The sequence below is a fragment of the Arvicola amphibius genome, chromosome 13, assembly GCF_903992535.2.
Source record: "Arvicola amphibius chromosome 13, mArvAmp1.2, whole genome shotgun sequence".
In the NCBI taxonomy this organism is placed as follows: Eukaryota; Metazoa; Chordata; class Mammalia; order Rodentia; family Cricetidae; genus Arvicola; species Arvicola amphibius.
The window spans coordinates 29,970,454-29,985,726 of NC_052059.1; the positions used below are offsets into that span (position 1 = coordinate 29,970,454).

Here is a 15,273-nt window from a genome sequence, read left to right on the forward strand (position 1 = left end):
AAAACACCAAGTAACCATACCCTAGGTCAGAATTTGTAGGCACACATGCTGTCAACAAATTTGAAAGAGCAAAAATGACCTCAAACTCTCTAACCTCCAGTCAAGGGGAACAGGTTTACATCTGTAAGTCCCCACACTCAAGCATATCTCCTTACCTCTCCTCCCCCATCTCTCGCCTCCTGCTTTAAGTTCATGAATCCTGCTTGCTTTTTCCATTGCCCATGCCTCTGTCTTCAGGAGGTATTTCTCTATCCAGAGATGAGCTTATTGGCTGTTTATTATTTCTTTCTATGTATCATTAACACTCATTTTTAGTTATTCTTCTATAACTAGTTTAGTGCATTTTATGATGATTGCCTTTTATTCCCATCCTCTCATTTATTAGTCTTTGTGATCATACAGTTTTTATATTTTTTGCTTGCTAGATAATGTTGCTGCAGATTACACATATTAATTATATAAATATCTAGATTTTTGGACCTGCTCTTTTTGTCTTACTTTTAGAATATTAATAATAGGCCTCTATATCTTTTGACTTCTTGGGGTCAAAAATATGGAAGTAAAACTGGTAGTGAGAACACAGAAGATACACATGTTCTCAAGAATGAGAAAGGGTTCAAAACAGAAGCAGTTAATGGTTTTAGAGTTTTGTGAGACATATATATATGTGTGTGTGTACATATATATATATATATATATATATATATATATATATATATGTTTCTAGGACATGGCAAGTCAAGTAAGCAAAAACTTAATAATAATGAGTTTTACTGGGTATAAATTATGACACTGTTAATTCCTGAGATGAATTTCACTGATTACCTTAAGCTGGACTCAAACTTGCCAAAATCGTTTCAGTGCTAAGGGTAAAGGTGTGAACCACCATGACATGCTAAGAACTGTGTTCAGTTTTTAACATGGCAATGTGTCAGTAACGGGTCGGTGCTCTGACAAAGCATTATGTCTAAAGCACTGCAAATAATAGCATATATATTAAAATCTCTCCTTGAAAGATTATTAGATTACACAGCAATGTATATTTTTTTCTCATTTTTTTTATTAAAAATTTCCATCTCCTCCCCTCCTCCTCCCCCTTCCCTCCCCTTCCTTCCACCCATACCCCACTCCGCCCCTCTCCAAGCCAAAGAGCCATCAGGGTTCCCTTCACTATGTTAAGTCCAAGGTCATCCCAGTTCCCCCTAAGTCCAGGAAGGTGAGCAACCAAACTGACAAGGCTCACAGTGAGCCCGTCCATGCTGTAGAGTTCATGCTCATCGCCGTTGTTCTTGGGTTCTCAGTCCTCCTCCACCGTCAGCCACATTCAGAGAGTCCAGTTTGGTCCCCTGTTCCATCAGTCCCATTCCAACTGGACTTGGTGGTCTTCCGTTAGATCCGTCCCACCGTCTCAATGGGTAAACACAATGTATATATTATTAAAAGGAATAACCTAAGTAACATTGAGAATTTCCAACAATATATGATCATCCCTTATCCATATAGCAAATTCATTGTGGAACTTTATTTTCTAAAATATTTTCTAAAGTTTAAGTTTTAGTTAAATACAAATCTGTTTCTTTAGCATATTTTCTACAGTGTTTTTGAATTGTACTGTGCTGCTATTACCTGTAAAGTGGAAATTCATCGCTTAGCTGTTTTAATGCTTTACTTTGAACTATTTAGTTGTGCTGGAAAACATTATACAAGGCAATAATGTGTGCTTAGACAAATATTAAATGCATATACTGACATTTTATCACTTTCATTACCACATGATGGTTTTTATAATATATCAAACTTACTTAAATTGTTTTAAATCACTTGAAAATTGGCATGATTCTGATGGTTGGTAAATAAGTAAGGATTTAAATAAGTAAGGTATCAGCTGTGACACCTACATAGGAAACCTATATGGATTTTTATGTAGCAGCTCTAACCTGGAAGAGAGCTTATCCTGTACTAATGAACTTTCCTCCACAGCCGTTCTAGAAAATGTGTGTATACTCTGATTTTATGCAGATAGATCTCCCTCTTGCATCTCTTTATCACTTTATACATTATGACCCTTTCGCCCTCTCTCAGCAATCTTCCTGAGCTCCTTCCGGGTGCCTTACAAGGAAATCAAGACAATGATATTGGAAGTGGATGAAACACAGTTGTCAGAGTCTATGATTCAGGTAAACAAACAGACACAGCGTAAATTCCAATATTTCATTGCAAGCTTCTCATTAAATAGTAATCTGTAAGTGAAGCAAAATTCTTAGCCCAAATCATTCAACTGGAAAATCATTGCTGCATAATTAGTTTGAGCATAACTTCTGCATTGCCAGGAGATAAAACTCTGTCTCTTCTCTTAACTGCAGCTAAATATAACGCTATCAAAATGATTGCATTTCAATTATTTTAAATGATTCTTTCTGAAGGCAAATTGTTGAGTTTTACAATATATGTTTTTGCTTTTATTACAGTTAAGATTAGTGGTATATTAATTTAAATTTGTTTTATAGCTTTACCAAATGCGTTTTCCTTTGTTTATGGAATTGATTCATTGTTTGGTAAAAGTGAGGGAGAGACCTTATTTCATGTTGTTAGCTTTCCATGTAATTCTTCCTGGCATTGCTGTGCTCCCAGAGGATCTAGGCCTTGCTTGTAAGATCCTCACATTCATTCCAAAGCTAGAAGGTTCTGAAAGGTATGTCTTTACCTTAGCATTTTGTGATGAGTGACTATGTTGAACTGAAATTATTAAATTGCATATAAGGTTTCCAATATGTAAAACCTTGACCGAATGTGAAGTTGGACAATTAAATCACGTTGAGTGATGAAGAAATTCTTTCATTTACCGTTTTGTTTTCTGACAAGAATACACTTGTGAGTCCTAAAAAAATTATAATACATAATTAGATGTAAAATATTTAATTATTAGCATTTATGCTATATATATATATAAATAGTAATAATGATGATTCTTATTAATAACAAGATAAAGAAAGCAACAAGCCAGGTGTGGTGTCCTTTACCAATGAGTCCGAGTAGGTGGAATGCAGATTCTGAGGCCTTGTGGGACTCTATGGGGGAATGAGGGTGGGGCAAACAAAGGATTGCTTATAATTGTGAACAGTGGTTAAACTTCATTAGATGTTTTTGCCCATCAGTAACTGATACCTCTAGAAGTTCTGTTTGTCATACAGTAGAACAGGCTCTTTTTTTAGATTATCTGTGCAATGATATCACGTGTATTCAAAATACCCAATTCAACTACTTTTCTTTAAGCACTGTTTTTTTCCCTGTAGCATTTTTTTATTTTTTTCTTTTTTTTTGGATTTTTTTCTTTGTTGTGGATTGTGCATGTGGCTTCTTGCTGAGAGCAGATGCTTAGTTCCTTAAAGAAAATTTTTCTACATAATGCATATTTGTATTTCTTATAATGAGTTTGTTAAATATTTACAGAGTAGCTTTTAACTTGATTACATGGATGTTTTGATAATTATGTGCATTTTGTGGTCTAGAGAAAGGAAAAAGTTTATTTTGTAATTAATGTCCATACTGGTTCATCTTCATATAATTTCTTAATGTACTAGTTTCTTTTGGCCATTACAATTCACATCATTGCCAACAGATTACAATAAGAAATTGACTATTTGCATTGCCTTAAAGTAGAAGCCCAGCACTATTCTCACTGAGCTGAAGTCAGGTTTTGGCAGGTCTAGATTCTTTCTGTCTCCCTCTCTTACTGTGGACCGTCCCTTCATCTTATGGGCAGTATCACTGTGACCTTATCTCCTCTTTGCATGATCACATCTTCCTGTTCCTGTTGCACTCTTCCCCCTCTTGATTATATTAGACACTGAGGTACTACAGGCTATTCATACCAATTTAAGGCCATCTGATGGTAACTGGAATTCCAACTGTAGATAAGTGCCTCTTGGGTCTAGATGGTATTGTTTTTTATAACATACTTAATAAATGTAAAGCCTATGCATGATCTGAAAATACATATATATTAGATGTTTTATAGATTTTTTACATTTTTCAAATATATATATATTTAAGGCTTTTATATAGTCATTATAAAGCAGTAATTTCATATTATTTGAACTCTTACATTTAATTTAAAAAATTCACTCATTTTGCATGAATGTAGAAGTAAGATTTTATTTCAACATGCTGTTCATAATCGTGTCAGAAGTATATCTATTTATGTCACTTTTGTACACCATTCTTCATGTATTCAAAATAAACATATTAGCATTACTAACACTTTATTGTATACACTGTGCATAATGCTTTGTATGTGTGTCTGTCAGAGACCTCACCTTCTTGGAGTGTATATTTTGCCAATAGTAATGACATTTACATGTGGAATTTTAATGCAAGATAGGTGAAGCTTTGTTGTGATTCATGAAAACTAGAAATGAGATTGGGAGAACATAGTCTTTTATGTTTTTGAGGCCAAAGGTGCTTAAGTGGAGACTGAAACATGGACATCCAGAAGAGGCTAAGTGAACAGCATAGTGATGTTATTTCTGGCAATATGCCATGGACGCTGATGATTACCTGCTATGTCTAGACAGCGTTCATGGGAGTTTAGTAAGGACCTGAAAGCAGAGGAAGGTGGAGTCTGCTCTCTTACAAATCATGGATTTTTCTCAATGGAACACCCAAATACTAAGATGAAAATTTGTAAATTCCCGATGAACAAATCCAATATAAATAAATAATAGCTAAAATATTTACTGAGATATGATGAGCATATTAAAAAAATGCTAAGAATCTGAGTGGCCCCTTTTAATAAGGAATTTTTCAGTGTAGCTGTAACTTGAACAGAATAACAAAGACAAATGGCCAGGCTTTTGGTCTCAGGCATTTCCAATAAGAGAAATTCGTATTCGTGTGACAAAAATCACATACTTGTAATGCTTGCATTCACCTTCCTGGAATTAAGAGTGGCTGCCTTTTTCTGAGGCTCGTCTTAAATTGCCTCTTTGTTTGTGGTTTGTTTTCAGGCAGTCCACCACCGTTTTTCTAGAGGAAAACCTGTGGCATGTTCTTTGATGTAACTACTTTTGATGTATGACACCCTCTAAAATTATTTTTTTTCTCATTTTTTTAATTAAAAATTTCCATCTCCTCCCCTCCTCCTCCCCCTTCCCTCCCCTCCCTTCCACCCATACCCCCACTCCACCCCTCTCCAAGCCAAAGAGCCATCAGGGTTCCCTTCACTATGTTAAGTCCAAGGTCCTCCCAGCTCCCCCTAAGTCCAGGAAGGTGAGCAACCAAACTGACAAGGCTCACAGTGAGCCCGTCCATGCTGTAGAGTTCAAGCTCATCGCCGTTGTCCTTGGCTTCTCAGTCCTCCTCCACCGTCAGCCACATTCAGAGAGTCCGGTTTGGTCCCCTGTTCCATCAGTCCCATTCCAGCTGGACTTGGTGGTCTCCCGTTAGATCTGTCCCACAATGCTTTGGGTGAGTTTTGTTACTGCCAAGAGATAAACATAGCATGCTATGTCTAAGTCTATACATAATTCAGATGGGGACCACCTTTTCCTTATCCTCCCTTAAATTTTAATGTTAGAGTACAATCCCAGAGTATTTTTGAAACAAAGGCTTTGTCTAATTGTTTTTTTTTTCTTTCATGGGGTTGCTTATTTGTTTAAATTCTCTTAGGAGAAGACAGCCAGCTCTTTAAATGGTTATGTTAAGTGTGAGGGTTGGAAATGCCAAAATTTCTCAACAGCTGAGGAACCAGTGGATTCTAGACCATGGTAGATGCATGCAGATACATGGTAGATAAATGCGTGTGCATTCTATCTGCAAGGTGCCTCTAAAGTACTCCTCTCCATCAGAGAATTTACTTTTAAAGGTGCCTTCAGTTTTTATTATTAAAACATGATCCTTCTAAGTTAACTCTTGTATACACTGCATTAAAATTCTCTTCATTCCTTTCCAATTCTTTTCCTTGCCTTCGGTAGTAACTTAGGATTTCCTTGATCCCCCTGAGAAAAGTGCTGAAATATGTTTGGCTTTGGCTGAGATTTCTAACATTCAGTTCCCTACAGCTGAAATGTAATGGCTCATATTTATCCAGGTGAGAAGCTCTTCCTTTGGTATAGGTTGAGTTCTCCTTTCTCAATTATAAGCTAATCAAATAAATATTCAGTAGTTCTTGATTTGAATGTATAATAACTCTGGGATAGAAAAAATTAAAATTGACTGTTTCCAAGCTAAGCATCTTGTTGCTTAAGGCTTAGGATAAGGGAGGTTATCTAGAAATAACTAAAATAATTTCTAGACTGGTTTCCTTTCTATAGTTTGCTTATTCATTTTCCCAAACTTGGAGAGCTTCATGTGAAGGTACTTTTCTTTGGTTTTAATTTTTAGAACTTACTAAAGCATCTTCCTGATGAAGAGCAATTGAGTTCATTGTCCCAGTTCCGGAGTGACTATAACAACTTAAGCGAACCTGAGCAGTTTGCTGTTTTGGTGAGTACCATGTGTCTCATTAAGTCTATTTCCTGGGAGTGTTTTACTCTGCAAAATGAGAGAGAAAACCAAAAGCTTTTTGACAACACTCTTTATTTTGAGCATTTAGCGGCCATATTACTTTCTTCTTCTTTTTAAGCCTGAAGGTCTTTGTGACAAATTGTCTTGATTTAAACTAATGCATTTAGAGTTAGGCCTTATATGAGTCCAAAAGCCTTTTGAAAAGTATGTTTGTAAATTTTCTATATCACATATAAATGTAAAACAAGTACACTCCTAATGAGTTTGATATATATGTGATTTTTTGTAAATCTATGAGTTCTAGCAAACGGCAAGGGTCCATCTCATTTCTCATTTTAATCATCCACTTGAGTCCATCTCATGAAATTGAAAATATTGTCTTCTTGACAATGAGAGAGAAACTGAGTTCATTTGAAAATAAATCTCATCAAGGCATCTTGATAATGATCTTGTTCCCTTTTCTGAGTTTTGTAAGCTGGGGCCCAGAGGGGAAAACACCTGGTGATTAGCTGCATTAGCTTGCATTAACTGCACTGCATATCAAAGTTAAGAATTATTTTTAATGCCAAACATTTTTCCTCTGCTCCCTTTTCCCAGCATCAAGTGATCCTTTTTAGGTTGGCTGTAATTGCCATCATAAATGACATTATTTTTCACTGTTACTTAGTGTTGTTTTCTTAAACAAACTTTTCCATGGACATACCTTCTTTTGTGAATTTCAATGCAATTTGAATATTAAATAGCACTATAATTGAATGATTTGATTATAATTTTAAACCAAAGAAAACTGGTAAAGTTTTTTTTTTTTTTTTGAGCTCTACATTTTTCTCTGCTCCTCTCCCCTCCCCTTCAACCTTCTCCCAAGGTCCCCATGATCCCAATTTACTCAGGAGATCTTGTCTTTTTCAACTTCCCATTTAGATCAGATCTATGTATGTCTCCCTTAGTGTCCTCATTGTTGTCTAAGTTCTCTGGAGTTGTGATTTTTAGGCTTGTTTTCTTTGCTTTATGTTTAAAAACCACTTATAAGTGAGTACATGTGGTAATTGTCTTTCTGTGTCTGAGTTACTTCACTCAAAATGATGTTTTCTCTTTCCATTCATTTTCCTGCAAAGTTAAAAGATGTCATTATTTTTTTCTGCTGGGTAGTTCTTTATTGTGTAAATGACCACATTTTCCTTATCCATTCTTCTATGAGGGGCATTTAGGCTGCCTCCAGGTTCTGGCTATGACAAATTTTTATAATTATTGAATCCTTAAAAAGAATCACTCGTTCTAATTGAGTCTGTCTACCATTTGTATCTGAGGCTAACCATGTCCTATTCCTACTGCAGTAGTGGCCTGCGGGATGAAAAAGATAAATATTCACAGCTGCTGCATCATATCAGATTTTTCTGGAATGCAAAAACTGCTTTCTAATGGTATCTTAAAGTAGGAATTTTAGGAAAAAAAAAGCAGTAATTTTTTGCTTATATCTTAGGGTATAATAATAACCTGGGACATAATGGAGTTATATTTGATACATTGTTGACAGTTCAAATTGATTGTTTTTTGCCTATCTTCATTCTGTATTTAACATATTGTATGTTCCTTCCTTTAAACTTTTTCTACACCTTTTTTGCTTGACACACGTAGCTTACTTCCCCATAAAGTTCTGAGAACTGCATGTAGAACACCTCGTAAGTGAAAAGGATATTCATCATATTACTCTATGGTCAATTTTTTTTAATATTGGAACTTTTAAACATTGATTTTTTTTGTCACAAAATATAGCATTTTGCTATACTTTTTATTTTAGTAAAACGAGAGTAAAGTAGGCACATGCAGTGCTAGTATCTAGCGCTAATAAGATAAAGCAATTACTAACTCTACAGTGACTCAAAGCTCCATGTTTACATTCAGCAAGTCAAATCTATAATTTACTAAAAATATTACTGGCTAAAAATTGAATGTAAAAAGTCACTGCTTATGGCAGCACAAAGATATAACCACACGTTTGAAAATTACAAATATGCCAGACAATTACAATGCTGAGCCAAACAGACCATGTTAATAAGGTAAACTCAGACACAGTTTGAAAAAAAATGAGTTTTCATTAGTATCTTAAATATATTAAAACCTTGGCAAGTCAAATTTTCATTATTCCAGTTAAAAGTGATTCTTTGAAAGCTTAAAGAAACTTGACCAAAAGACAATATAAAAACACTGGCATTTAAATGTTGATTTTCAGTGTGTGTGAAATAGTATATTTCGGGGTAGTGTGAGCTTTTAATATTAAGTTCTAGTATGCTTGAGTCAAATTAATCTCAGATTGGTGTTATAGCTACGCTTTTATAACATTGATTATTTTTATGTTTGATAAACTTTATTATAAAAACTTATAAATAAACATTACATAATTCACAAATACACACCCATATCAAACGTAACTAGGGCCCAAGTCTACACATCTCAATGAACTTCTGTGCATTGAAATTAGCCATTTAGAATAGATGCTGTATAGTCTTACATAGGATTTTACACTCTCATATATTTTTTAACATTGATGTGATTAAACACTTGACAATAGCAAGTGTTTGTTTTGGATCATAGAATGAGGATGCAATCCACTATGGTCAGGAAGTCATGGCAATAGAAAACATGAATAAGCTATTTTCACATTATATCCACAATTAAGAAGAACTGGGGTCGGGTTGGGGGTATGAAAGGAAGAGAGGTGGTGGGAAAGGCATGTTCATTTCTTCCTTTATTCTGTCGAGGACCTGGTCTCATAGAATGATCTTGCTCATCTTTAGTATGTGTCTTACCATATCAGTTAAACCAGTCTAGGAAATGCCCATGCTAGACAAGTCAAAGGTTTGTGTCAAGGATGATTGTCAAGTTGATAACAAGTGTATGGAAATAAGTATGAGAACTTAGAGTCAACAAGAACCTGCTCTTTCCAAGCTCGGTCTACCTCTGTACACATGACTGATGCCATGGGAAAGATGTGTTGCTGAGAGCATTTCCCATATTCAAATACTGGGGGTTGTGTTGCCACTGTCTGCTCATGATCACTGTTCTTGCCTACAGTATGCAGTTTCTTGTCAGCTTGATATTAACATATCAAGGGTACCTATTTTGATGAGACCTGAATTGTTTTTATTCTTTTGTCTTTAACTCTTTCCAGTCTGGTTCCCCACCTCTAAGTCCCCTCTTCACCCCACCACCCTTGTTGCCCCTCTCCTTTCCTCACCCATCCAATAAGAGGAAAGCCATCTTAAAGACCTAGAGTACTTTATTTTATAAAAATAATATTGAACAAAGCATTCAAGACATCTTAGAATAATGGGTATTTTCTATCTGAATTTAAAGCTTAGCTTTGATGCCCAAGGAACAATGAGTATACAGTTTATCAGCTTTATATCAACGATGGATTCATGATTTCTGGAAATTGATTATATTTTTGTTTATATGATTCCTATAACACTTATTTTATAACAATAATTAAAAAAAACTTCTTGAAGTTATCTAAATTTAAGATTTCTAACTTTTTATCTTACCTTAAAAACATATTTACCCTTTAGTGTTACTTAATGTACTGTGTGTTTTCTTGAGTGATCATTTCAGGTAAGAACTATGGAATTAGTCAGGGAGTGCTCTAATCTTAGCTCAACTTCTGCCTCCCGTGAATAGAGGCAGTTCTTGCTTTTCAATTTGGTTTTCAAGATGTGTAACTTTGCTCTTAGTTGTGTTTCTTCTCTTGGGTTCTGTAGACCCATACTGCAATTTGTGGTTCCTACAGTGTTCTCTTTGCCTTACCCTGTTCTCCCCTGCCCTTACCCTATTCTCCTACAGTGTTCTCTCCTGCCCTTAACCTGTTCTCCCCTGCCCTTACCCTGTTCTCCTACAGTGTTCTCCCCCGCCCTTACAGTGTTCTCCCTGCCCTTACCCTGTTCTCCTCTGCCCCTACCTTAGTCTCCTTGCCTTATTTTCCTTCTCTGACAAGGGGTCTCTACTTTGATCTAGCTCTCTTACAATTTCCTATGTAGACTCATATTGCTTCCAATTGTGCTGAGTTTCCTCCTGCCTCACAGAAATCTCTGCTAGTGTATTTATTTTGACAGAGTTATTTTAAAGTCGTTATGTTACTTGCTTGTGAGATTTGTAGGTATGTAAATTCACTGCTCTGCTTCATATCAATTATAAATTTCTGATAAAATGAACTCTTAAGTATATATCTGAACAATAGATGATGAACAAGTTCACTGAATCTGTTTGCATTATACAATGAACTTGAACATTCTACAAGAACTATGCAAAAGAAAAAAGATGCAGCTCTTTGTGGAAATGGTTTTCCATTGTTATCATTTCATCTTTGCTTGAAAGGTATGTAAAGAATTATTGTAGCCAAACTGTTACCAATACTATTAACAGACAAATTAGTGTGGACCAAAAATATATACACCTTGTCTTATATCATGTTAGAACATTCTAGAGTCTGGTACCCAAATTGACTATTAGAAATACTATATGTAAATGCCTCGAGTTTTTTTGTTGAGATCAAGTGTAATATATGTTTATATATGAACTAATTATATGTTTATATATGAACTAATTTTCTGATTCACATCACATTTTACATCAATGAAGATTTATCCCTATTTGATTTGTAAATATTCTCCATCTTTCTGATAATACAGATTTTCATCTCTAAATTTAGTTCTCTTTTAAAATTGGGAGCAAAATTCTTTAATGCCAATACCACCTGTATTTCCAACTGTCAATTTTACCTGAATGTATAGTAGACATAGATACATTACAGTACTAATGATTTATCTGTTCAGCTGATGGTTATAATGTTCAGCTTAGGCCCTTTTTGAAATAATTCTCCATCTGCTGCTATCAATGGGCATGGACAAGACAACTTCGAAGATATTCTGCACTTGGCCATCCATGATGTGATATGTAGTGACATGTGCTCATAGGTAATACAGAAGATTCGTAGAGAGTGAATGATGCTTGACTTTGAACTCAGAGCTTCATATTTCTTTCTTTCTTTTTTTTTTTTTTTTTTTTTTTGGTTTTTCGAGACAGGGTTTCTCTGTGGCTTTAGAGCCTGTCCTGGAACTAGCTCTTGTAGACCAGGCTGGTCTCGAACTCACAGAGATCCGCCTGCCTCTGCCTCTCGAGTGCTGGGATTAAAGGCGTGTGCCACCATCGCCCGGCGAGCTTCATATTTCTTAAGCATGCACAATATTGAAAAATATACCCAGTTCATTCTTATTTTAAAAGATCAATTTACTTTTATGTGCATTGATATTTTGCTTGCATGTGTGTCTGTATGAGGCTGTATTAAACCCCCTGGAACTGTAGTTATAGACAGCCTTGAGGGTCTGCGGATGCTGGGAATTGAACCACGGTCCTCTTAGAGAGGAGTCAGTGCGTTTAACTACTGAACCATTTCTCTAGCACCTATACCCAGTTCTTTACTTTCTTACCATTAATTAAAATTGTTTAACTTTTATTTGTAATTGATACATAGTAATTGTATATACTTGTAAAGTTCCAAGTATACTGGTAAATTCTGGGCAGTGAGCCTGTCTATCATCTGCTTTGCCTATCATTTTATGTCGAGGTAATATCTGGAATTTGTAGCTATTTTTAAAATATGGAATTAAAATCTAGTTTTATTTATTGTTATTTTCATATCTCAGAACTTACTGATATTTTTGTAGTTTTTATGCTTGTTTTGTTTTCTAGCAGACTTTATTATGTTAACAATACCATGTCTAATACCTGAACAAGCTCATTGAATGCTAAGCAATAAAGGTTCTGGCCAATGCTTCATAATGAGTCTCTGTCATGTGACTGACTTTGTATCTGTTTCATTTAGTCTTAATGAATAAGGCCCCTTCCCATGCTGTTCTCGATAGTTTCAGTTCTAGCATAGGACACTGAATATTAATTTACTTAATTTCAAAAGTTCTTTTCTATGAACAGTCTTAAACATTTCTCATTAAGAAACTGCTTGCTTCTGGGGATGCAGTAGTATCCTCTCATCAGCTTATGCAGTTTAAGAAATGAAAACATATTCCCTAGAAACTTTTGCTGCTGGTATCTGTTGCCTGTTGCTTCCTTCCCCCAGCAGCCTGATCTGCAGCCTCTTATTCAAGGTCAATTTCCTGGGGTGTAACCCTACTTAATTGCTTGAGTGTGTTTCCTATATTTACAGGGTTTCTTTGATCAATAAGCCATTAGGTAAAATCACCGAATTCACAGTGGCATGGTTTTAGCTGTGTGAAAATGATTTATGTAAATATTCAAAAGGATCAGAAGATTAGCTGAAGTTTGGAAAGAGACCTAAAAATTTGCATGTGAAGCTTGCTCTACTAGACTTCCTTTGATTAGAAACTGGATTTTTGAGTATTTGTCCCCATATTATTTAATTCTGCTAATCTGCCTGCTCTTCAAAGGAATCAAACATTTAAAGGCGTTTGCATCACACAAATGTCCTGTTTGTATATTGTATTTTGATCTGCTACCATTTGGTGTCACTGTAGGGCAGGGCTTTTAAACCTTGTGAGGTAGAGGCCTCTTTTTTATTATTATTTCTGCTGTAAAATGTTGTATACAGTTCATGTACAGCTCGCTGCATTAAAATGTTATTTTAAAATGAACCATAATATTTTTGTTGGAAAATAAATAATGTAAGAACATTGAAGACAATGCAAATGTCCCTTGGATGCCCCTCCCCCACCTCATTTTACACTAATTGTCATGCTACCAGTTGGGTTCCTCCTGCTTTGTATTACTAGTGCATGAATGTTCAGATGAGCACTTTAAAAAGTGCTTTATTCAGAAACTCTTTTCACTACATAATGAAGATTATTTTCATGCTGCACTGTTTCTAAACTCTTGTTTCGAATTTCATAAGCCATATTATGGCTTTCCTTTATTCATTTGCTTTGACATCACCTAGTATTCCACAATAAAGTGAACCCACACATCTTTGGGTATTTATTGAACGATAGCATAATTCTGTAGCTCTGTGGTCCAGATAAGTCTTAGATCCTTCTCACTAGCTATATGGCCATGAGTAGGTGTCTGTTCATATTCATTTGTTCCTATTTCCATTTTTATATGAAATAAGACATAGTTAGCTTCTCGTTGATTTTCTAAGTAATTACCAACACCTAAGTAGCTTCCACAAACACAAGTTTATTATCTCACAACCTTTCATGTGGACCAAAAATCCAGAGAAGGCTGGTTGGGCTGTAGTCCTGTTGCAGAGTCTAGGGGTCTTCCCACCTGTAAAAGCAGCCCACATTTCTTGGGCCATCCTTTCTAGACTCAGATCTTAACTTTGTTCTCTGACATCTTCACTAAACAATCTGCCACATTCTGAACTGCTAGTTTCTAATGTACTGTTAGTGTGCTTTATTTCCTTTCTTTATCCTTTGAGACATCCTCTCTGGAAAATGTCTCTTAGTATTTCTATTCTTTTACGTAAAAGTCAGCATCTTCCCTCTCTGTTGCCATAGTACTCCGTGCATATTTCTGAATATGTCATATACTGGATTCTAAGTGTTAGTTTACAAGTAGGAGTCTTCATTTAAGCTCTGAACACTTCATTAGACCACTGTGTTACCAACTTCTTTGGTTCATCTTCTAGCATACCGTGAACATATGATATTGATTACATGAATCCATGAAGAAAACAGGTGGGCTAAACAGAAAAGAGGGCAAAAACATTGCATGAATAAAAACAAAAGACATAGACCTTTTTCTTTTTTTTTTTTAAATTTAGCTATTATGATTGTTTGTGGGGATAGGAATACTCTAAGATGCATAGGCCAGAGTACAGCTTTTAGAGTTGATTCTCTCCTTCCACTTTTACATGATTCCCATGATTGAGCTACAGATTCCTCACCATCTGAGCCCCAAGCAAGTGTTGTTTACACTCATGTTTTTAGAAGGTATTGTTAAGCTAATCTTTTTAACATTGTTAAAGCTAAGCCCTTAGATGATGGTGTGTAATCCATCGCTTCCTGTTATCCTCCTGCACTCAATGGAAATTTCCTTGGCCTTTCTTTAATTCAGAAGTCCATACTGTTTAAGTGCAATAATATACACAAAAAAAACACTCTTTTTGGTATTCACCAGAATTCATTTCTAAAAGTGTTTGGGAAATTATGATTTGTTGCAAAAATCATGATTCATTGAAACACTTTTAGAGAAGACTGACACAAAAAAATGGGGCTCCCAAGAGGCTATCGGTTTGGAAACAAGCCTTTCTCAGGCTGAATGCTACCAGATGTTTCCTCTGACCTTTTAATTTTTCTTATATAAATACTTCAAAAATGTCCTGTTCCAAATAAGGCACAGGTTATACTTAAGTTAAACTTTAAAACTTAACAAAAGGCATGGACATAGTCTATTTCCTTATTTTTTATTTTTATGTATATGATGTTTTTGCCTGCATATGTTTCTGTGTAGCACGTGCATGCATACTTCTTAGGGAAACCAGAAGGAAGTGTCACATCTCCTGGAACTGGAGTTACAGACTCTGTGAGCCAACATATGGATCCTGGGCATCAAACCTAGATCCTCTTGAAGGGTTGCCAGTGCTCCAAACTGCTGAAGTATCTCAATAGCCCCTAAGACAATTTCTTTAAAAACATTCTTGGCTTTTCATAATCACTGCTTCCTATTCTCTTCAGAAATTCAGCTTCTGTTTTGTCTGTCAATTGCAGAACATATGAGTGTCTGAAGCTGGTGGGAGCCAGA

The 15,273-nt window shown here is 35.5% G+C and overlaps 1 protein-coding gene across 1 annotated transcript in view; it reads left to right on the forward strand.

The window, feature by feature from the left end:
• Window positions 1-15,273, forward strand: part of Diaph3 (diaphanous related formin 3) — a 449,862-nt gene that overhangs the window by 209,411 nt on the left and 225,178 nt on the right. Inside the window, exons 19-20 of the mRNA XM_038310273.1 lie at window positions 2,083-2,177; window positions 6,382-6,483. Coding sequence (XP_038166201.1) covers window positions 2,083-2,177; window positions 6,382-6,483 — 197 coding nt within the window. The remainder of the gene's footprint in view (window positions 1-2,082; window positions 2,178-6,381; window positions 6,484-15,273) is intronic.